General features: G+C 36.2%; 1 protein-coding gene across 1 annotated transcript in view; it reads right to left on the reverse strand.

Moving 5' to 3' along the window:
- Window positions 1-24,888, reverse strand: part of LOC129283245 (neurofibromin-like) — a 51,921-nt gene that overhangs the window by 3,691 nt on the left and 23,342 nt on the right. The window contains exons 24-56 of the mRNA XM_064095560.1: window positions 24,468-24,601; window positions 23,963-24,079; window positions 22,602-22,783; window positions 21,664-21,875; window positions 21,094-21,177; window positions 19,451-19,728; window positions 18,399-18,523; window positions 17,597-17,768; window positions 16,954-17,097; window positions 16,480-16,578; window positions 15,862-16,029; window positions 15,327-15,450; window positions 13,965-14,099; window positions 13,297-13,467; window positions 12,523-12,624; window positions 12,014-12,148; window positions 11,538-11,603; window positions 10,976-11,179; window positions 10,401-10,498; window positions 9,477-9,651; window positions 8,941-9,057; window positions 8,454-8,571; window positions 7,673-7,813; window positions 6,978-7,183; window positions 6,197-6,258; window positions 5,499-5,736; window positions 4,775-4,915; window positions 4,065-4,191; window positions 3,487-3,574; window positions 2,269-2,872; window positions 1,754-1,851; window positions 1,047-1,183; window positions 302-348 (exon numbers count right to left, since the gene is read on the reverse strand). Coding sequence (XP_063951630.1) covers window positions 302-348; window positions 1,047-1,183; window positions 1,754-1,851; window positions 2,269-2,872; window positions 3,487-3,574; window positions 4,065-4,191; window positions 4,775-4,915; window positions 5,499-5,736; window positions 6,197-6,258; window positions 6,978-7,183; window positions 7,673-7,813; window positions 8,454-8,571; window positions 8,941-9,057; window positions 9,477-9,651; window positions 10,401-10,498; window positions 10,976-11,179; window positions 11,538-11,603; window positions 12,014-12,148; window positions 12,523-12,624; window positions 13,297-13,467; window positions 13,965-14,099; window positions 15,327-15,450; window positions 15,862-16,029; window positions 16,480-16,578; window positions 16,954-17,097; window positions 17,597-17,768; window positions 18,399-18,523; window positions 19,451-19,728; window positions 21,094-21,177; window positions 21,664-21,875; window positions 22,602-22,783; window positions 23,963-24,079; window positions 24,468-24,601 — 5,049 coding nt within the window. The remainder of the gene's footprint in view (window positions 1-301; window positions 349-1,046; window positions 1,184-1,753; window positions 1,852-2,268; window positions 2,873-3,486; window positions 3,575-4,064; window positions 4,192-4,774; window positions 4,916-5,498; window positions 5,737-6,196; window positions 6,259-6,977; window positions 7,184-7,672; window positions 7,814-8,453; window positions 8,572-8,940; window positions 9,058-9,476; window positions 9,652-10,400; window positions 10,499-10,975; window positions 11,180-11,537; window positions 11,604-12,013; window positions 12,149-12,522; window positions 12,625-13,296; window positions 13,468-13,964; window positions 14,100-15,326; window positions 15,451-15,861; window positions 16,030-16,479; window positions 16,579-16,953; window positions 17,098-17,596; window positions 17,769-18,398; window positions 18,524-19,450; window positions 19,729-21,093; window positions 21,178-21,663; window positions 21,876-22,601; window positions 22,784-23,962; window positions 24,080-24,467; window positions 24,602-24,888) is intronic.

The raw sequence follows: 24,888 nt of genomic DNA on the forward strand, positions 1-24,888 counted from the left end.
TCTGTAGTGGTTAAAGTTTAAACCTCAGTTTTGTGTCTTGCTTTGTAAAATATGAAAATAAATTTGGTTGTGGGATTTTCTTTTGCAAATTTTTCCCAATTTCCTATATCCACTTAATATTGGAACATTAAAATCTGATTCAAAAAAATGCTATGAGAGTCTGAAAAGAAAAATAATTTGACATGCAAGCACCTGGGCTATACAGTTAACTTGTATTAAACATATTTAATGTAATGCCATTTATAAAAGTTGTCAAACTTTATAACTTTGTTAAACAGATCAAGGCATGCATATTGCTCACCTGTGGAAACTGACTGCTGAATCGCCATAAGCCGCCAAATCCAATGCCTGTAAGGGAGAGGAATAAATTCATTGAAGATATATGAATCAAATGACTATGCAAAACAATATTTTTTTCTTCTCTCAATCTTCCATCAACCCCTACCCCCAACCTTCTTACTATGTTTGCTAGTGTTTGGTTTACATTAAATAAGAATAAATCTATTTTTTTTTGTTAATGCTGTTATCATGAATTTTATCTGAAATTTACTGGGAACAACTACTCAAGTATTTTTCATGAACTATTAAGTGGTTTCTGTCTTTCTCCATGAAATGAATGAATGAGCCAAGTGTGAGCTAAATTTATTGATAATGCTTGAAAATAAAGTAGGTACATGTACTGTAATTCAATTTATAATATTCACCTTGATCCACCTCGAATATCTAATACTAAACTGAGATGCTAACTTGGACAGGTGGGTATTTCATACAGCTGTTTGGAAGTTACGAATAATGCTACGCATTACTGGTGAATCCTTTCTTGTATTTAATTATATATCCCTATGCATTTGACTTAGCATCTAATAATCTAAGCTTTATGAAATACCTGCCTGGTTTAAAGATTTTATTTGACCTTCTTTGCTAGCCAAGGTAGTCTGAATGAAGCTCTAGACTCTAATATGCTAGTATGCTGGTGACAAGGTTCATCAAAGATTTTTCAATAATAAATTCATCAGTGGATTTCTAGTGATACACCAAACCATTACCTTGAAGATTTGTAGGTTGTATCTGGCCTTCCTCACTGGCCAAAGTATTCTGAATGATGCTCTGGACAGCAGCTAACATGGCTTGGTTGTTGCATGTTCTCAACACATTACTGATCTTGGAATCCAGCAATGAATACCTAATGGAAATAGAATTACAAGTTAGTTCTCAGTTCGAGAAAGGATTCACAGGCCAAAAATTCCACCAAACCATGCCACACGGTTCAGCAACTTAGTTAAAAGGGGATTGTCTACACCAAAATCAAACAGAGGACAAAGAATTACCGGTACATCATACAGTAAAACCTGTCTTTGACGACTACACCTAGAAGACAAGAGAGGGCAGTCTTCATGAACTGGTGGTTTTTAAGGGTAGTTTCCTTATTCATGTTTCAATGGATAAAACAATTCAAGTGAAACAAACCATGAGGTCTTTATTGACTGGTGGTACTCCTATACATGTGGTCACTAAAGCAGGCAAAGGCCTCCCCTAAATATTGATCTGAAGAAAAGTTTTGGTTGTATTATTTGGCTTTTGAAGGTTCTAAGCACATAATACAACTATGATAACAAAAAGGCCTTAGGGAGAATTTTTGATAAAAAAAGACACAACTATAATGACAAATGATTGAGAAACCAATTTGGCTTGCCATACTCAAGCTGTTTATGAAGATCTTCCATGAAGGATCTCCAGGTTTGAGTTTACTTACACAGTGGGAAATACTTGAGGGAAGACTTGGCTTGCTTCAGCTAGGTATTCATACAGGATGCCTACATCTCCTTCATTCATGTTACGTACTAGGGTAGCCTAAAAGTGGAAGCAAACAATGATCATAGTGAGAAAAGAAAAGATAGACGAAGCATTCTGTAATCTAATATCAAAAGATCCAAGATGTAAAGACTATTTGTACGTTTGACCCACATTTTTCTCCGTTCTTACTGATCTGCTCAAGTCATGGTAATTTGAAACAGTAACAACAGCAAATGATCACAGGAAAGTCCCAAATATAGGGATTAATCATACATATTCTATGGAGTTGCCATACGACCAATATTTAATAGAAATACTATATCTGAAGATTAAGATCAGGTAAGTTATCTCAGGGCATTAAAATAATGAATACACGGTGCACACCTGTCTTGTGCTCTTCTGTTCAGATATATAAAATTTAATAGTGACTTTAAAAATATAACATGACAACCTACATTAGGACTATTGACTTACCAGAACAGTTAGCAACAAAGCTTGCACACCCGACTCTGTGAGGACTTCATCATTGAGAAGTACATTCTCTGACGGTGTGGAGACCTTCCGTTCCTTTCTCGGTTGTGGTATCGTCATAGCAGTCCCACTGGTCCTCCTCTCATGCCGAACTCTCCTCTCCCCTACTCCTCCCTCAGCGTTGGCCCCTGAAGCCACCCCGCTGACCACCACCTCCGGACTGCGCGCCCCTCTCCCCGTGCTGTGAGGTGGCAGGTCCAAGCTCTTGTACTGCTTCAACGGAGACTTGTCGATCGTCACCGGACCTTGCTGCTGTCTGAGTGCCGAATCCAAACTCCGCTGGGTTTTAACAGCGGCGTTCGTGATGCCGGGGGTTTTATGCGGAGATCGTAACCTCTTGGAGGGAGACCTCTGCTGTTGACCTTGGTGGGGTGTTGGATGGTAAGGGTACTGGACTTGAACAAAGACTGAGTTGTCAAGTTCTAGTGTCTCTGGGGATAGGTTAGGGTAGTTCCGACGCATGCTGCAGCGACTCCTAACCTCTTCAGATACTGGTAGGAGGGCTGCAAGGTACGCTACTGATTCCATGTTCACATCAAACTTGTCACTATATATAGAACAACAAGAAGATTATGAACTTTCTATCAGGGTGGCCAATTTTACGTAATTTATTATTGGGGAATATAGACAAGTACATCATGAGACAAACTCAATTACCACATGTACAGTTCAACACAACTATGCCATGCATTACCTCAATTTGGCACGGTGTGTCTCTACTCTTTTGCTGATCTGGGGAGCATTTTATGAAAGGACTTGTTGGATATTGTATCCCAAATTTACAATAGTAACAGTAACACACTGTAAGAAAACAAACACTGATGAAATGCTCTCTAGGAATTCAGATTTAGATTACTAGAGATCTTTTTCGCTTACACCCAATGTGGTGGAGAACACGGATGTATAGATCAGAGAGGAATTGATAATAAGTAACATTGCCTCCTAAAATCACTTGAATTTTACATTTCTAAGCAAAGGGTTACAAAGACTTGCTGTTTCTTTGAAACAGCAGAAATAATTAAATCAAGGGTTGAATGATGTTCCATGTTATCCTAACTCATAAATCAAGTGTTTGTTTGGGACATACCTTTAGTATCAAATGACTGCAATTTCATGGCTTTATACCAATATACCAAATAAATATTGAATTCTGATTCTTACCAGTTTCTGTGTTTGCAGACAATATCTAGCATCAGGTTTAGGATACGGATTGTTCTTGATACTGTAGCACTGGTAGGGTGCCTGAATCCTGGGGTCAAACAAAACATTGTCAATCAATACTTGATGGAAACCATAACACATAACTCAGGTTTTATATTTATACCAACGGTTACTAATGGTAACAATAATATTCCACTTTAATATGGCACTAATACATAGGAACGTCTCAGATTCTTAACTGATCTATTAATGCTTCTCCAATCTTCAAGAAATTAGAAAGGTTGCTGTTTAACCCTAACTAGACAGGGGTCATTGTAAGACTATATGACCAGAGGGTGCAGCCCCCCCCCCCCCATTTGAGATCTCTGTAATTGACCCCCAGGCACAGTTAAGGTAATTTCTACTTTGAATCCAATAAAAACAACAATGCTAAATTTAAAAAAAATCACAGATATCTTCAGTAACTTGAACTATGCTAAATTTTTATGGTTGACTCCCCCTTTCAATACGATACTGATCATAAACAAAGTCATGTCTGAATACAGTTGACATCATTTGCATAAATTACAACTACTTACCTTTGAGTAGATGTCCAACAAGAGCAAAGTTGAAGTTGTACTTGAAGCTAAGACCAACGGCTAGATCCATTTGCTTGAACTGGAAATCTAAAGGTTCTCTAACGGCCATCAGCACAACCTCCGGACTCTGTTAGAAAGCAATAAATAGTAAAAAGGTTCAACATTTGGTCCGTCATTCAGAATTTCAGAACTTCTTATAAACAAACATTATGTTTAGGAGACATCAAGGCTTTTCATTTGTTTAAAAATGGAGTTTATATAAAAAATAAAGGAAAGGTTGAAAATGCCAAACATTAGTCTTGTAGCAAAAAACTAACAAATGTTTAACTTTGCAATTGTGGTAATTACAATGGAAACCTTGATTTTGATTTCCAGTTGAACCCTGCTAAAATGGTGGTAACCATTATGGCAAAGTTACAAATAATATTCTTAACCAAGGTGTGTGATAAGATTCATTACATTAAGATTTGTGTGTGTGTGTCCTATTCACAGAACCACTTCTTTCTTGGAACAAACTAAATACTATAATAAAGAACCTGAATGAGTATAGACCTTCAATTTCTATAGACCCTAAAAGAACTTACATTGTCTCCAAAGAGCACGTCTTTTATGCACTTTGATTTTTATTGACACAACAAGAACTTACGGTGTCTTCAAAGAGCACAGGTCTTTTATGTACTTTAAGTTCTTTGGATCTTATAACAACTTACAGTGTCTTCAAAGAGTCCTTGTTCATCTAGGCAGTGTAGATTCTGTTCCAACATGGCCATACCCGCAGCATAGAGAGCAGCTTCCTCCAGCTGAAGGACAGCTATGGATACCCAGAACAACAGCTTGTGCATTGGAGAATCCTGGAGTGAAAACATCAAATAATACCACATGAAAAACATTGCAATGTAAGTGAAGTTAACAGATTAATCATAGAACTCAAACAAGGTAACTTGTCTGAAGCAGTTGCATATTTATTTCAAAGTCTACTACCCATCATGGTATATAGATGAATTTTTAGTAGAATTTCTTAATTATTAATTTCTACTCATGTTCTATCCATATTTTAAAACTACAAAGACAGTATCAAATCAACATCAATGTCTGCTTTGAGTTATGTTTGGTGGAATCTGATATGCTTCCCTTTCTTTCTTTCAATTGTGAAAGGTCTTTCTATGCAACCTGCTATTATACCATGTTGCTTTTCAAAGTGACTATTGTGGCATCACCTTCCAGTGCTCTGCTGCCTGTATCATTAGCGTGACTCATTTTTATTCCATTCTCTATTTCTAGTCTTGGTGATCCACTTTTCCAAGTATTGGAGGGTTTTGGATGACACCTTTTTATTTCAAAAACTGCTGCCATCTTTGGGAGTGAAGACAGATTAATTCTGACCATAAGAAACTCGTGTATATCTCTGGTTAAAGAAAAGTTAATAAACCGTACCTTCTCAAGCAGAGGTTGCAATCTGGTCATAGCAATAACAATCGACTCTATGTACAGCAAGGAGCTATTCTGCTGAATACCACTCCCATAGCAATCCTTCTGATTGATGGCATTGTGTACAGCTTGGGCCAAGAAGAGCAGGAGACTACGCATCTCTTTGGGTGATGTGGATTTGTTGATGCAGCCAAAGACTACCATGGCTCTGGGCTGAAGGGCGGGGTTGTTCTGGAATGAAAACCTGATGGGATAGGAAGAAATGAATGTAAAAACCAATTAAAATACTGTACCTACACAAATTGGGACAGAAAAAATGCAGATTGCCCTATTTCATAGACATTGTTATATAATTAATTAATAAATTAATTAATAAATAATAATAATTAAGGGTACTTATATAGTGCACATATCCATCTTTTTCAGCACTCAATGAGTTTGTATTACCCTGGTTGAAAGACCCTAAAAACTATTAATATTTCAATGATAACATGTGCATCAAGAATGAAGGGCACTTATGTTTAAAGTGACACTTGTACTTTGAACAATCATTAATCTTTAATATGTTTTTAAATCATTATTAACTTCCCCTTATATGCATACAAAAATGATGACATTCAAACAATGAATGGAACATTATATTTTGTGAACATGGGAGTATACATACTAATGAATGCACTACATGAGCCATTAATCAAACTCACTTCCTTGTGCGTTCTGTCCATTCTTTCAGCCATTCACATGTTGGAATGTCCTTCGTACAAGACTGCAGAAAGAAACAAACAATTGCAACCTTAAATAATCACAAAAGAAAATTGAAACCACTGCATTGAGCATTATTGGTTCATAATTAATAAAAGTCTGTGAGGATGTTCTATGGATACTACAGTAGTTATTTTCCCTCCCTTAATACCACTTCTTTTCCCTCCCAATTTCATCCCCACATCACCATCTTCTCCATCTCAATGTTCCATAAGACTTTAAAAATGTGCAATAATCAGTACTGTCTACAATCTTTTCACTACCCCTCCTCTTTCTCTCTCCCTCCCTTCTAACCTAGAGGTACCTTCATAATCTCAAGGCATCGGTGATAGCCTCCAAGCTACTCAGAGACACCATCTCCATCCATTATCAGCAAAGAATCTCTCTGTATTCCATTACCTACCTAATCCCCTTTCCGCTCCCTATCATACCTCACCAAGCCTCCTTCCCCATTTCCCTCCTTTCCCTCCCGCTTAACCGACCTCCATAATATCCAGCAGAACATCAGTGATAACCTAAAGCTCCTCAAATGCATGACCTCAGTCAAATCCCCTTTCTTGCTTCCAACCCTTTCTTTCTCTCTCTCTTTCCCTTCTAACATACCTCCATAATTTCTAGCAAGGCATCCGTGATAGCTTCCAAGCTACTCAAAGGCATGACCTCAGTCACTTCCCCTTTCTTGTTTCCAACCCTTTCTTTCTCTCTCTTTCCCTTCTAACCTACCTCCATAATTTCTAGCAAGGCATCAGTGATGGCCTCCAAGCTACTCAAAGGCATGATCTCAGTCTGCTGACCCGACGGTCTCTCCCTGTAGCTTGACCTGAAAGCAGCGACTGTAGCCGACTTCACCTTGCTGATACCAAACATCTTCTTGAATCTTGTCAAGGAGAACTCAGTGAGGGCAAGATGAAGGACTTTCTGGGTCTCCTCTGCAATTGAATGGTTAGGTTACTAAGTTAAGGTAAGCTTTCATAGGATGATTCTACTTTTGAAAGAGTGCAGGCTTTTTAACAGACAAACTTGCATAGGATATGACATGGATATATGAAAGAACTTAAATTCAAGTGAAACCTGCATAGCTTTGGTCAGCTTTGTCTGACACACATTTCATGGGGGGCCAATAAACTGTTGTTTTAAGTCCCATTTAAACTTAAAACATGTTTTAATCTCAGATTAGAGGATGAGTAGCCCAAAACATCAAACTCTGTTTGGGTTATTTGTTCCTTTTATTTACTTATTGTGGTCCCATGCTTTGAGAATAAAGAAATCTTGTACTTTTGAAGGTTTTTTTTTTCAAGTTACCCAAATATTGATGAACTGAATATCTATCAACAGAGATTTGTCACAAAAATCCAGTCTTTTATAATTGAAGTCTTACAACACATCTGTTTGCAATTCACATTGCATAATATACATACCACTGAACTTGAGTTGTGAGCATGTGCAAAGGGAGTGGATAATGTTTATCACTAGCCCATGTATTGAGGCCCTTAGGGCTAGTGGTCCTGTTGAAACCAGCATGGTGATTATGTGAAACAGAGCTGGCAAGTTGTTGGCAACTAAAAAGGAAAAGAGACAAATAATTAAAACCAAGATTCGTATGTTTAAAAGAGAAAAATAAACTACACACAAATGGCCAAATCAATGAAATAAATCCTTTGTCCAACCCCCATTTTCAACTTTCCACTCAATTATTTGAATTCAGTCTTCAAAACAAACTGATCCAAAAATATTACATATTCCCCTAATTGTTTAGAATTCCAGATTTTAAAACAAATATTAACAATTATTTTATGTTCCAAGTTTGCTTTTGACATCCTTTCAAATTCAAAATAATCAAAACATCACCCCCTTTAAAATTCTCCAAGCTTTCAAAATGTGTAAATGAAATTAAAAAAAACTACCCCCAAACACCACCCCCCCCCCAAAAAAAAAAGGAAATAAAAAACTGCCATACTCTTGACAAAAGGAATCAAGTGGCAGAATAAACAGATATTGAGAATTCAATATCTTAACAGTTACAAATTGATTTATTCCTCAAGGCCAAATTTCATTTAAAAAAAATCTAATCCCGCTATGAGATACACGATGATTGGTAAATTGGCATGTATGTCAATGGCAGCACATTTTGCAATTTTAACGAGAAACTACACTTTTGTTACATGCTTCTTTTTGTCAAAGTAGGGCCAAGAGGCTTACCATCCAGGCAGTTATCAAAAGACAGCATGAGAAGGTAACGAGTTAAGATGGCAATATCATCCCACATCAGGTGTTTCTCAAGAGTTGCAGTCGGTGACAGGGATGTTTTCTCTAAGATCTGAAGAAGAAGAAAAGAATAGGAGGGTACAGATGTCATCGTACTTTTGTCTGAGGCAAATCTGACCCGTCTTTCAGTAGCTCAAAGACACATAGAAGGTAGATCATACAAGCAAGCATGGGTGGGAGGTCCAAGGAAGAGGACAATAAGAAGAGGAGGAAAAAGGAAAAGAAAAGGGGAAAGAGAAGGTAAAGAAAATGAGGATGAGATGGGGAAGATGAAGAAAAAGATGGAGGAGAATCATGAGGGGAAGGAGGAGCAGCAGCATGATTATATATCTTCATTTGCTTTGTTCATATCTCATCTAAATAATACTAGTTTGCAAAGATTTGTATGATCCCACTATGAAAACATTTGTCAAGTTCTTACATTGCATAGCCTTTCGATAACCTTGGCAGATACTAGTTTGACATTAGCTGATGCCAATGCTACTGCTGTGTCAGCCATAACTTCAGCTCTGGGTAGTCCACCACCAGATACACTTGTCTGAAACATGAATAAAACATTTTAGTGATCTAGCCATTAGATTATTAAAATCAACATCACTACTGATCAATGTCAGTATCTGCAACACAGTCTACACATCAAAAATTTTGTTATCACAGTGCTTGGGATTATATCATTCATCCTACTCCAACAAAAATGAATATGGTGAAAGTTATCATCATTATCAACCTCACCAACATGATCATAATTATATAATTAGAGGTATCTTAAAGCTCTCAAGCATAATAACACGCAATAAGCCTTGAACAAGCAAGGGGTAAGTTACATCATCATCATTATCATCAATATCACCATCATCATCATCATCATCACCACCATCATCATCATCACCATCATCATTATCACCAATACCATCCTCCTCATCACCATCCTATTCCTCAAGACATAGAAATGCTCACCTTGATAAAGCTGTCAAGAACACAGTCGATGAGATCCTCTACCTGTCCGATGTTACCCCACACCTTAGCTTGAATCGATGGATACATCTGCTTCTCTGTGATGGTCATATGAATCAGTTTGTCTAAGACAACGGTCAGTTTGTATCTCTTTGATTCATCTGATCTCTTGCTAAACCTGAACAAAGAAGTATCATAAAATTGTTCCAAGATCATGATAATTTCAACTCCCACGACAGGCCTCTCTGATCGACACTGATTAAAATCTTTCAGAGGATGGATTGTAGAAGATATCTAGGCAATGCCCTTCAACACAGAATCATTACTCTATTTTAGTCTTGGTAATATTAATAATACATAGGTGAAAATTTGACCAATACTGAACTTTCATACATATTAATGAAAAGAAAGCATTGACAAAAATTCACATTACGCAGTTCACAGTTTCTGTGTACTTTAAAAAGGGAATATGATTGCCCATCTCCTTATTAAGCCTCATCTTCATCTTCCTGTATTCAAGTAAGTCACTAGCCTTTCTGTTCTTCCTTCATGTCCAAAACATTAGCATGAATCATTTCTTGTAAGGTATGAGGGTCTCTTAATACATAACCTTCAGGATCATGTGTTATCATACATTTCTTGGTAAATCAGGGGGCAGCTCTTCACTAACTCTGCTTTGTTGTTAGCCCTTGACTTCATTTTCACTTTCAATGTTTCCTATTTATCTTATATTGAACTTCTGTACATTTATGCTAATCATGATTGTTTTGTTAACCGATGAAATAAAATGAAATACATCTTACATCTTGAATCCTATTTCTTTCTTTTTCCTCTGATCTTAAATTTTTCTTTTGAATGTACCAAAAAACCAAAGTATCATCATAATATAAATTCTTCTTTCTCCAAACAGAGAATATAGAGATTTACCTGGTGAGGTTAGGCAACCATGGTGTCATGTATTCCAGACACAGATGTTTGAGTTCAATGCTGATCTTACTGAATCCAGTAATACATTCTTGAAGGAACTGTAACAAAGCATTGTAAAGAAAAGTCATAAATGTACCATACACAAAGAAGTTGCATATCAAATTTGATTTCTATAAAATGGGGAAAGAAAAACAAAATCTAGATAGGGAACATTTGTGTTCATTTATATATCAAAGCTTCCCTTAAAAACTCCTGATTGTAAAAATGTAAAATGTCTTTTAAAATTCTTGGATCAAAAATAATTTTGAAATTCATATCTTATTATATGTATCATAAAATGTTGCATTTTGATATGTAATATATACTGCACTTACTAAAAATTCTGGCAAGTTTAGATGATAAAACATGGTCACACTCATTAAAAAAATTGATGTAAAGCAAACAATTTCAGATGAGTTGAAAGTGTGTTATACTGTGCAATTCTGTGCATCTTTTGTTATCAATCCCCTTCTCCCTTCAAGCAAATGTACATGTGTTAGACAAAGATATTACTTTTTTGAATAGTTAAGACCTACCTCTAGTGTAAGATGTGGTTCATTAGCAGCTAATGTTTTACTGATGTTGACAATAAAGATTGTGTTGTTTGCTGGGATGCATAATCCAGCCGTCTCAAGCAGCTGACCTTCAATCTTGAGGTTAAAGGTCGCAGTCAGGGCACACAGCAGGTTGTAGGCAGCTGACCTCAGACAGGGGTCATTACTACCAAGGTTCAATAAGGCCTATATTGAAAACAACAAGGAGTACAAAGGTTCTTATTTTTAACCGGGTGATTTCATATAACACTGGATACAACAAATAACATAAATTTCACCACCACCACCACCATCCTCGTCGTCACCATCATTATCATCATTGTGATCAAATTATAGTACATCTAGCAATTTTTAAGTAATAAAAATATTTCAGAACTTTTGTTGTAAGCTATTTCCATTTTAGATCTCATCTGCAATGCAAATTACATTTCCAAGTACATATTCATTTTATCTGCCAATGGATTCAAACTTTGAATGTTGCATATTACTTTTGAGTTGACTAGGAATTATATTGTAGGTTGAAAAAATGAAATGGTTGACGTACCATATTGAGAAGAGTGCCAGGAACATCCATGGGTTTGATCTTGGAATGTACTGCTACTGTCTCTTGCTGAAAAGAGAGATGTGAAAAATGAAGCATAATCATATCATACCTCAAACATATTTTATATTTCATATTTAAAATCATTCTATAATTTGACATACATGTACTAGGTAATGCAACATGTGAACATTTCAGAACAGATACATCTTTATAATAAAATAAGAATAGTCCCTCTTGATATGAATACTTAGGACAGCTTTAAAGGGATTGCTTTATGTAACCTTTAAAGAATGAGAAAAGTAGAATCTGACTGTTGTCAATGGACTTTCATTGAGAAAAGACACTTCATTCATTTCGTTGCTATCGACATGACAGCAAATACATGAATGCAGATAAATGTTTCAATAACCACACCTATACTGTAGAGAAATCCAAGACATCTGCTTTCAAAGTTAATAGATAATTTGTCCTCTTACCGGTTGAGATCTTTCCCATCTTGTTCTGATGTGTTGAATAGCTTTAGCAACCTCTTCACACTCCTGGTGCATGAAAGATAGGAGACGACCTTCTTGAAGCGTCACAGTGAACTGATTCTCGTCAACCAGGGCAACCTATCAAAACAATAATAACAATGATCAAATGTTTTATTTATCCAGGGGAGCCACTTAGGTTATGAACTTGCACTACCAGTAGGCCCTACATAACACAAGATGTTATCATTTCCATTATCTGATCAGCTTGCCGAGTCCATAGCAGAGGGCAGAAGATCCCATTTTTATAAGTTTTTGGCATGATTCGACCAGGGATTGAACACATAACCTGCCATTCATGAGGTTGGTGCATTACCACTGAGCCACCATGCTTGGTAATCTACCAGAGTAACCTATCCAACAATGCTGGTGTTTAAGCTTTAACTGAGTTACATACATGTATTGCTTAACCATGGTCACTTTTCATGCAAAACAATATATCACAAAGTGTTTACCTCATCAATCTCTGAAGCAAGGTAGATGTCATTGAGTAGAACTGGCTGGACAAGGATCTTAGTCTTCTCCATACATGTCACATGGATTGCACTAGAACCAACCTGAGATTAATAACAAAGAAACCATTGGTAAAATGAATAGTACACCTATTCATTATAATCCAATTTAAAATTGATTCATTTCCGATAAAACATAATAAAATGCCATATGATGATGTAAAAAATATGAGTACAATAGAATGATTCTCATTGCAAGATATAAGAGAGCAGTTATGATAACACAAAACAACACAAAATACAAGATCTAAGAAGCACAGGACTGGAATTAGACAGTCATAAAATCCAAGATGGGATTGCCAAGATGACAACCATATGAGATTGTTGAAACCTTACATGTTTAACCTTTAGAACCTCCTGTTTTATTGAAAACATAACCTGTAGTGGCTAGTCAATTCTAAAAGGACTGGGGGTAATGATAGCCCCCTCTCTTGGCATTTAAAACCACAATTTTGACATGTTCAGAGATACTAACACACAAACTTAGGAATTATTATCTTTGAAGATTTGTTCAATTTTTTTAGACAAAACTTGAAATAAACAGAAATAGTTCTCCAAGAAAACCTGGCATGACTTTTAAATACACTGCAATGCAAATAATGGTTTATATTGGGAATTTCTGTACTAAGTATTTGTATTTGGCTTCTGTCATGAACTTTATCTAAAAAGGGCCAGTCTTCTCCAGATGAATCAGTTGCTGATAAAACTTCTCATTACCTTGATGGCTACTTTGATATCCTTGTGGGAGTCTGATAGTTTGAGTGCATTGTTGAATACTTTCAGATCTTCATCCAATCCTAAGGTAGCCTTGTGCAATCTCTGTTGATCAGGCTCGATGTATTCACCCAACTTGGCTACGGACTCGATGAATATGATCTTCCGTGTACCCTAAAAGTATCACAAAATATTTTTGAATGAGTTTTTACGATGATGTAAATGAGGAATTCTTCGGTTCATGAGCAATCACCAAAGGATTTTACTGATTTTTAAGATTACATAATTTGGTATTTATATGCACATACTATTGTACCAAATATATTCATCATCTGAAATAAGAGGGTTTTGTATAAAGAAATCTGCCTGTCGACACAATAGTGCATCTAGGTGGGGTTTATGTAGTATGAAAGCCATGGAAGAGGACTGGGTCCATAGCATGAATAAACGAAGTGAAAAAGAATGCCATGGGTGGTACATAAAGTCATCCTTTTTATAAACCCCTCATCCTGAGAGTTATTTGTTTTTTCTGCTTTTATAAAAACATCAAAGAATAAACTTTCCCTTTAATGAACCTACCCAGATATCCAGCCTGCCTACAGATATAAAGACCATTTTTCTTGTTGCCCATAGGCAGTACTTAAAGGCATGTTTCATTCTTTAACATTTACCTTCAGTAGTACGAAGACCCTTTCATTCCTCTTGATGTATTCCTTGAGTCTCGAGTTACAGTTGTAGACATAGACAGCGGACAGGTTCTGAGTGACATGGTCAGGGAAACGAACACCACGGGAAAGGACTTGGGGCTACAGAGAAAAACAAGATTGGTAGGAATTTTCATTAACCTGTCTGCCAAGAGAGCATAAATGCTAGTTAGCATTTAAGCACCCAGAGGACCAACAGTTTAAGGTCTTCTACAAGGCACCTGGTACTATAGATAAAATCCTTACCAAAGGTCACTAGCACATTAACTTGGTATTGAACCCTGATCACCAAAATACGAAGCCACTGCTTTGTCAACTGAGCCTCTCGCCTCTTTTAATGATTAGTCATAGATGAGATATGAACCACTGGTCATTATAATCAAAGATGAACCCAAATATTTTTAAAATCTATGAGATGCACATTGTTAAAAAGATAACTTTAAGTGGACACAGAGATATAAATGAAACTGATAGCACACAATAATGTGATATAATTAAACCCACAGGAGTAACCACATGTATAGAAGGACCATGCAACTCTAAAGACTCCTAAATTTTGTATCCTTTAAAATAGAATTCCATGTCCATGGATCTTGTCCATATAGCCAACTTTTCTTGTCTCTGTTGGTTGGTCTTTAGATACAGGTTTCACTGTCCATTTCCCATATCATTACAGTCACTGTGGCCCGAATTCACAAAGGTGGTTTTGAAAACCCACGGCTGAATCCATGGTTTATGCAGATTTCCTGTATAAATTACACTTAATTTGCCACGTATTGGGCATGTGTATAAAAAAAATGTCCAATGCTGATGCACGCTTTTGTCACAGTGCGCCATATTAGTCCACTCTTCAACAGTGGACTCATGAATAAAATAGCGTATCTAACCATGGTAAAAGGCGTCAATTTAGCGCACTGTGACAAAAGCGCGCATCAGCATTGGAATTTTTAATGTGCGTGGTAAAAAAGCGTATTTTATACAACCATGTGGTCAACTGATGGTTTTAAAAACCACCTTTGTGAATTCGGGCCTGTGTGTTTGAAATTCAAAAACCTTCATATCCTTGACTTACTCTTGATTTTTAGCATATGTTCAATGAATTGTACAAGTTTCAGCATGGAAATGTCGACCTTTAACATTCTGGAAATACCAAGTAAAATGTTTGGATCCTTTTACATGAAAACATTTTATGAACTTTCAAAACTGGCTGATCATTAAAAGAACACATTTTTTTGTATATTCCTATTATCATATATCTTTAGGTCATAAAGATACATTTGTCACAAAGGAAAATAAATTGTGCTACATAACTTCCCCCACATGACATACCTTGAAGCGGTTGTCAGGTCCAAAGTTGGTGCAGTCTAGGACAACTTCAAATGGATTCTTATCAAATGGTTTGAGAGTGAGTAAGATGTGGTACATCAACTGCTCAAAGTCTATCTCTGAACACCTGAATCAGAAATGAACAGAAAACAATTTGAGAATAAGAGGATGGAAGGGGTTTACAATTTGCCAAATTGTAGAAGAAATGTAGTGAAGAAAAAAACAAATAAACATGGCAGTGTTGGGGTGTTATGAGACACATTTCTCTCTTGAGACAGGGATACTGTGTCATGTGTCTTGTCTTGATCTCTGTCTCAATGAGATCTTGATCAATTTAAAGTGGATGACGTGTGCCACAGGAAAAAAATTAAATAAAATTGAGGATGGGTTTGGAATGGGCCTGCATGGTGATGTAGCTACAAAGTTGATCTTTCGGGTTGTATTCTGTCCACCTGAAGAAAATCAAAGAGCATGTTTATGAGCAAGAGGAGAGAGAAGAGGCATGAGATAGAGGGAACAACTTGAAATTCCTACTCACTTGTATTTCCTTGCTACATAGTAGAAGACAGGGTTGCCTGCCTTTGAGATGCCATCTTGGTAGAAGATATTGAGAGATTTAAGACGCTTGAAATCTTCCTCGTTGAAGATGTTGCGTCTGGCCATCATCTCTTCAAAGCTGCTGCTTGTCAGGTCCATGCTCCCAAAACTGAAAATAAAATGAAAGACGCGTGATATAGATGGGTGAAAATGCCTGACCGATTCTGTTTTAATCTTAGGCCCTCAAGGCACACATATGAGTGAAAATAACAATAAACAATTGATTGTTCCCAATCAAAGTATACAAACATGTTCAGTAAAGGTCAATTTTAGAGAATTATTGTGAAGTGCTTTGGGACCTCTGATAAAGGAGTTGTTGGGGGACATATATAAAGTAAGCTGTGTTTAACATGGTCGAGTTTTAAGTATGGGCCTCCAAAATCATCATGTGGGATTCAATATAAAGGGATGGGGGGGGGGGGTGCCCAAATTCAAGGTACATGTATCCTGTATGTGCATCTTCAATTCCACTTCCTTCCATGACAGCATAATCCTTACACTTTGTGGGATGCTGGCTCAATAAATATCATTTCAAGGTAATATTAGCCCCATGACTTACTGTGAATCGAGGACCAATCTGGAATGTTCCGGAGGGCCAATGTAAGCCAGGAGAGTGATCATCTTATCAAACGGTCTCCGTCCGACGGCTCGATGATCCCTGCATTAAAAATATAACATTCAAATAGGAATGAGATTGCTGTTCATAACCATCATTTATTTTCATATGATTTCATTGAAAAAAGAATTGGATTATTCACAATAAAAAAAAAGCAAGAAATCAATGTACTTTACTACTTGTTGCACAATAATTCCATTCATTTATGTCTTTCTGTCTCCTTTTCCAATTTTCCTAAATATTTTTTTTTTCCCTTCTTCATTCCTTTCAAGTCTATTTTCATATTCAATTTTCTTAATTCTTCATTTCTTTCTTCATTTCTGTCATGTCCAATATTAAAAATGTCAAGGGAAATGCAAAGAGTGAAAATTGTACTTGACCATAGAGTGATGTAGGAATATAAATATATGAGCTTACCTGCTACTTGACAGGAAAGCACCCATCTTCTCTTGATGATTCCACAATAATCTATGAAGGGCAAGAACGTTGGCATCAGAGATGTAGGAAGTACTGCTGACACTCTCAATGGTATGGCAGTCTGAAGCAATGTCCTGGAAGAATCTGGAAAGAATTAAGAACAAATAATTACAAATAACTAATTCTATATGTACTGATTTGTAGCAGAGCAGAGTCACAATGGTTTTTTGTTTGACTGGTGATTGCTCGGGATTTTTCATTTGATGTTGGTGGACCACTAAAATAAAGAAATACATAAGAAATGCGGTTTCACCAAAGACGGCCTATAGTTCCTTATTTAGATCTGCAAATCAAAACTTTTACATGATACTATGTTTAAACCTTTAATCAACCAAATAGAGCTTTGGAAAGAGTACCGAACAGGATTTCTTGCTTGAATTTACTAGCCTGTAACATTATAATACTGGTTTGTGAGCGTGATTATGTTGTTACTTCTGTTTACTCCACTGCAGAATTGCAGCAGAGTAACTTTAAGTATCAGACCTTTTAATATTTGCCTGCTACAAGATCCCAGCTTGTGGCAAAATTCAGGTGAAATCTGCTCAGTGTGAAAGAGGCGTATATACAATAAATGGGAGCGTACCTCATGGCTCGGACGGCATTCTCACTGAGAAACTTATTGAAGTGCATCATGTGCTGTTCTTTGAATTGCACCTGGTTGGCAACATTCTGCATGATCTTAGAGACCAACTTGAGGCCTCTCTGAACCTTCAATGACGGCTTCATGTTCACAATCCCATGCTCATAGGGTGATACTGTATGGAAAGAGGTGCACATGTAAGTCAAATATAAATCACATGTTGCCAGTGGGCTGTTTAAACCTCATATCTTGTTATTAAAATACTGTCAGGATTACTCAGAAAAAGCTGCATTTTAGAATTAGGACAATGGTTGCAAATTCCTAATTCTTTCAAAGAACTTTTTCTAGGCAAAGGAAGTTTTTCACTTGTGCCATAATTCTAATAAGCGTTTCCGGGCTGTCCTAAAAATTGTTTGTTTCAGATAGAATGTTTTAACAACGCACTGACAATGTGCTGTATAAGTCAGAAATAAAGAAAACAAAAGTCACATACAGATAAAGCATAAACCACATAAAGTCATTCATAAGTCACATATAAGTCAAATCTAGGCCACATGTAAAGTGGATAGTATAAGTCACACAACTAAATCAAATATAAGAATAAAAAGCATGTTCCGCTTTCAAAGCTGAACATTGTTCACTATGATCAATTCCTTACAAGCTTGAATCTGACCAATCAGAACCTTTCTTTATAATTAGCTTTCATAGATATAAAAGAATATGATTAGCTGTGATAGAAACCCCTTTGATTTCTTTTGACTTTTCCAATTTAGTAACATGAAATTTACACTTGAGTTGAACTTACCAATGGCAGGATTGATAAACCTGAGGAATATTGCACTTCCCACTGCCCCTAAAGTATTCATTGGAAACCTCTGGGCTACGACCTCCTTCAAGCAATGGCATACACTACGCAGCTGAGGCGGAAACCTACATGAAAACAAGATTGCACAGTAATTTAATAGTCAATTACATAAGAAAATACTGTAACTAGTATTTTTATGTCTGATAAGCTTGATTCCATAAGCAACTTAATCCACTTTGTGGCAATTCAATGATTATTAATGTTACATTGCAAAAATTTCACATATCTATGATCAGAGCAATTACAAATACATGTACTTCAATCAACATACATGTAATAACTCACTCCAGGTCTATAATATTTTAAAGAACTGAAAGAACTAAAGAAATTGTATACTCTTGGGAGCTGCAATGAAAGCTTTATCCCTACCACGAACAAAAAGTACCTATTTTTTCCCCTTCAAATCAATCCATCTATAATGTACATGTCGCTAAAAATAGAGCCTCATAAGTTTTACTATTATGATGACGAATATTTATACACACCTATTCACATTACCTACTAATAAAAACCTTTCTCTTTTCATCATAAACCCATATCATGGTTAGGTTCAACGTTAAACATGTTGATGGCAGCACTAAGAAAGAGCCAATCAATCAAAGGTTTCCAAACTAATTTCTGTTTAATGGCAATATCACCAGCATTTTTAAACTCTATGCAAATGGGAGTCTCAGATCTTATTAAGAACCACACTTCCCGATTAACTGAACATATGATTGCAATGAAATACTACACTAGACAATTAGAGATTATCAAAATATGAGTTTGTAATCCAGGAGCTGTCCCCCAAAAGTGCTAAGTGCAACTTGACATTATTCCTAATTGCAAATACACACATCACATTCAACACATACTTTCAGTGATGACTTCACAGTATCTGATCTTTGCTGAGATGCATGTTACATGGCACGGAACTATGACATTAAGAGCGATCTGAGTTTGAATTCAATTCTTGGAGAAACAGTCTCCAGACCTTCAAGAACATCACTTACTGATCGACTGAAGTGACAATGGCAATGAAGAACTTCTTGGCCAGCTGCATAAGGTTAGCCTGGTACTCTGGAAGGTTGTCCTCTTCATGTGCTTCCATGCGAGCAGTATCCACCTCGTAGCGGATATGACTCGTCGGACCCGTCATCATCTCCTGCACCAGCGGCTGGAGGAGGAGCTTGAGGTAGTTCTGACCGTACATCTTGAAGCAGGCAGCCATGATCTTGGACGCCAGGCTGTTGCCTCGGAATAAGGTCTGCATGCAGTCCGCCAGCTCCACCTGCACATGATGGCCAGTTATGTATCAATGGAAGTGCTCAGAAATAAGGAGACTAGTTGGAGGAATTATCAAGGAGGGCACGAACTAACAGTAGTCTTTTTTATTTTACGTCAATAACCTAGAAGGAATGGTATGTTGAATGATACATATTTCAGTTTGTAATGCATCTTGTTTCCATAATCGCATGCCTGCACATGACAGTTAACACAAGTTACTTGGGCAGCAATTCTTTTCAAAATTGAAATGAAAAAAATATATATATTATTTCAATACTTTATTCAAAGTGTTGGGAAAAAATGAAACTTATTTCTTAAAATGAAAATTTTATTCAACTCCTTGATAATTCCTCTCAAAAGCAAACACTTAACAGCTATTAACATTTTCATGCAATCTACCTATAGCCTTCAAATCTGATATTGCACCTAATATCATTCTGGTTGAACATATAATGCTTTTAAGCTTCATAATATCAAATGTCTTGCACAGTATTATTTCTTAAAATTTTAGAACTGTTTCAATACCTCTAATTTGATTTCTATTTTCTTTAAAATAAAGATATTGTTGTGTTGAACCTATAATGTAGGTTTCATCTCTATTTATGTACGCCTAAACTCTCCCACTAATTCTGTTTTAAATCTAAACAATGCACACATACACACGCACACATACTACTGTCACTTCAAAATACAAAAACAAGTTCCCTGTATCCCATAGGTACCCATAGAAAAACATTTGCTGTCCAATCTATGGTTATTTTATAGGTTTTGTGATATTTGTAGGTTTTGACTGATGTCAGACATGAAAGAAATTGTCAAATACATACGAAATTCCAGATTTCAATGACATTAATGTGTCACAACCCAGCCAGAGATGAAAAAAATTGTTAAATATATTACCAAAACTATAGGTTTTAATGACATTAAGACATCAATCTTTAATTATAATATGAATTTTTGTGATATTTTGGTAGGTTTTGGAAAAGGTAAATGATGAAAGAATTTGCCAAATATAAGATATTCCAGGTTTCAATGGCATTAAGATGTCACAAGACTTATTAGCCACTACAAGAATCTGTTCCCTTTTTAACCTTAATTTGTACCTTGTGAATCAGTTTTGAGTACCCAATTTAAAAAAAAGAAGAAGAATCTGTTCCTTTTTTCTCCAAAAAGTCTTTGTGTTATTCTTGTGCCCACCAGATGCCCAAACTTCTCATCCAATGCCCATCCTACTTTTGCCTATGCTATGCCCCTCAACCATATGGATCCCCATTCCCCTCCAGGGAACTTTTGGTTTCACAACATCCATGCACATTGAACACATAATACTCAACCTGAGTTCCACTCAACATCTAGTATATACCTTTACCTCTTTCGAGAACATATTCCACAGCAGTTGGTAGAGCAAGTGTTTAGCATCAAACAGAGTCACATAGACCCTGGCTAGTTCATCCTATAAATAAAACAATCATATCTATTTAACAAGTGTTATTAAACATCATGTAATCTCTTCAACAATGGATCTAAACAGAGACATGAACACCCTGGCTTGTTCATCCTATGGATAAAACAATCATATCCTTCTAATGCAAACTGTACTGACGTTGCTCCACTATGCAGGAACATTGAAAATGATGTCCTAAAAGAATCCCATTGCCCTGGTCAATCAACTGTCTACAATTATGTTACAAGCAACATTTCAATTTCCCTCTCAAGGCAAGTCAATATTTACTATAAATCTTTCATAATTATTTCACATTGAATAATAATTTCCCATTTCCTGCTCAAAAGTGAATGAGTTAGAGGACTAAAAATGTTTCAATCTGACTACAGTTGAACAGCACAAGCATAAATTCATCAATCACGACAAATACTGTAACAATCAATTCTAACACCTTCTGACGGCAACTCCTAAAATTTGTGGTATATGTGACTTTACCATCTGTGATGAGGCAATGACGTTAGCGAGGGCCATGGCGATGGGGAGTTCCCCCTTGTCACCGAGCATGGTCATAAGACCAACCAGCCTCTCAAACCGGTCAGCAAGGACTGTCTCTGCCAGGGTGTCAAACTCTGTTCCTTGCTGAAGGATCTTGGTGAGGACTTCGATGAAGGCTGCCCTCGTCTGGACGTCAGGGTGATAACCCAGTTCTAGAAAAAAACAGGCACGAAGTACAGCATTGAGAATGGGATAGCTCAATCAGTCTGAAATAGTCTTACAAAAGTGAATTTTGTAAATTTTGTGAGATCATAAGGTTAATTGTAAGTGTGATTGATCAAGTGCAGAAAAAAAGGTACTGGACATTTTGTATGGGGTGCTATCATTTAAAAGTGAAAAATGCAGATGCTGGCTTCAGCTAGGCATTACTGTATTTCTCAAACATATTTAAAATATTTTCACACAATCATCCTGTTTATTACAATGTTAGTAATAGGAAAATGATATTATATTATTACCACAGGGAGAAAGAACTTGAGATCCAGTATAAGCTAGGTATTTTGGATTTTAAAGCTCTTAATCACAGCTAAACGAGACAAGTAGACATAATTGAACTTTGAATACATAAACAATATAACATTATATTCATAACAAAACAGAACAAGAAAAAGCAATAATAGACAATAAAATGCCCATATCTTAACCTGAAATGAATTAAAAGACATTAACTAACACAATTTAAGTGATGTAAATAAATCGATACATGGCGCATGTACGTAGGCAAAAAGTGAATATTGTGTTTACCTATGGAATTTCAAAGACCACTATCTATGTTCGCACTGAGTAGGTCTGACATAAATGGACACATATAATTTGTTATAAATGAATTAAATCTACAATATTCATGTATGTGAAAAATAAACATAGATTGAATTTACCTATGGAATGTCTAAGACCACTGTCTATGTTTGCACTGAGTAGGTTTGACATTGCTTGTATAGTACATTTCCTGAGTGAAGACTGATTATTAGTCTCGGGAAGAGACCTTGTTGATTCAACGCTCTTCTCCTCCTCTCTATCCATTACATCGTTCAAGAGCTTCATAAATAATGTGAAATATCTGGCAAGGAGGGAAGAAAAGATTACTGTTATAGAAAAATATGAATCTTACAGATTGAAATAAATTCATGTAAAAGATTCAATACAATGAATTAAAACCTATAAAGATTGTTTTAGTGATGCATCAAAAATGCATTTTGGACTGTATCAATCGCTCAATACCAGAGCATATTGAACAAAAGACCGAAATCCGATGAATATCCCATAGGCCACTGTACAAAACTTGCTGTGCAATATGAGACCATATTGAATGGCCTAATCCGCCTGCGCGAATATGCAAAAATATGCAACGGGCACATGACTTCATTAACTACATGTAATTGTTGTTTCAACCTGTATTTGATCATTTCTATATTCAAATTTGTTACATACACATATACAAGTGTTCTTGTAGACGCAAACGTTATTAATCAAGTGATGTCTAAACGATGCATAAAAACACCAAGTTCGGAGGGGACATTTCTGGATAGAATCGGCCCCCCCCATGGGTTGGTGGTGATAAAAAATCAAATTATCTGAAGCTTTGAGGGTTTTCAGCTTTTAAATAATTGCATTTCAATAATCAAATCTTATTGGTTACAATAACATCACATTGGGCTGTCTTGCCCCCCTCCCTCCCAGAAACCCTGTTGCCACATCTGTTGTAGCACCAATTAGATGAACCTATACAGCAACTTTTGAAAATTGTAAACTCGTTATATCATCAACAGACTTGTGTAAATCAAGTGGTATTTTCCTTCATTTAACAGGTGCATTAGGGCCATTCTTGGTCACATGTGTGATAGAATTATGACAGATCATGACTTAAGTTATAAATCTTAATTTTTTTGAAAGAGTTGTAACTAATTATGATTATTTTGGAATTTTAGTTTTATTTTGAAATTCACATGAATTTCTAAATGAAATTAAACTGTCAAAATCATACTTCTCTGTAAAGTCACACATGTGACCCACTTCTTATGACCTCTGACCTTGAACCTGCATATTGGAGACTGCAAAAAATGTTTCCAAATGATAGCTGACTATTAAGATATGTTTATACAACCTTTGAATTACAAAATCTCTACAAGTTTTAGATTTATAACTAAAATCAAGATTTGTCATAATTTTGGTCAAGCACATGACCAAGAATGGCCCATTATCAAAACAAAATTATGATCAACAAGACATTTAAACTTACTTCAGAAATAGTTTTGATTTGGCTTCCATGATATCACCAGCATCTCCTTCTTCTGGCTGTAGAGGGAGTGCTACTAGCAGAGAGGCCATGGCTTCCATACTTGCTTCATCCAACTCTCTGTAATTATCAAAATATTTCAATTTTATTTAAAGGGGGTACTGAATGGTTGAAGAACAGAGAAACACAACCCAGAATAGAAATTCTTGAACAATCAAATTAAGGTTCTGATGATTTCAACATAAATTGATTAATTTTGTCACATTCAACTGTGGCCTGGTCATGCTTGTCACAAGAACTGGATATATGATATATGACACAAATGCAATGTAAATGTGGCAATCAGTTGTGCACTGTGCAGGATGTAATAAGAAGAGATAAAAGTGCACAAGGTATAAACAATAGTTACATCAAACAATGAATAGCACTAGCTCACATATGTTGAGTTTGATCACACTCCTTTGTGCGACTGGGCCCAGGTCAAGAAAAGAATTAAATAATCCCATACCTTGTAAGAGACTTGATTTCATCAGTGGCACCATCATTTGAGAATCCAAGGATCCAATCTGAGAGATAGTCTACTAGCTTGTTCCTGAAACGGATCTCTTGCCTGAATGATAGACAATCCCTTCTCATCATCATCTGAAGAGGAATAACAAGAAATATCAAATATTTTCATCAACCTGAATCACTTTGATGCCCTTGTTTTTGCTTCTGGGCGATTTCATTAAATAATCTTTTGATATGTTGAAAACCAATTTCTCTTAAATTTTACTTCATTTCAAGAACTGCTTGAGCCAAGATAATTTCAGAGAATTATTTTTTTAATAAACATGAAAACAGAGACAAATACTGTCACTACCTGGTAATTTGTACATATTTCATCTCCTGTGCTGACCAGGGATGACATCTCAAAGGGCTATGTATCT

Source organism: Lytechinus pictus, chromosome 2, assembly GCF_037042905.1.
Source record: "Lytechinus pictus isolate F3 Inbred chromosome 2, Lp3.0, whole genome shotgun sequence".
NCBI classification, from domain to species: domain Eukaryota; kingdom Metazoa; phylum Echinodermata; class Echinoidea; order Temnopleuroida; family Toxopneustidae; genus Lytechinus; species Lytechinus pictus.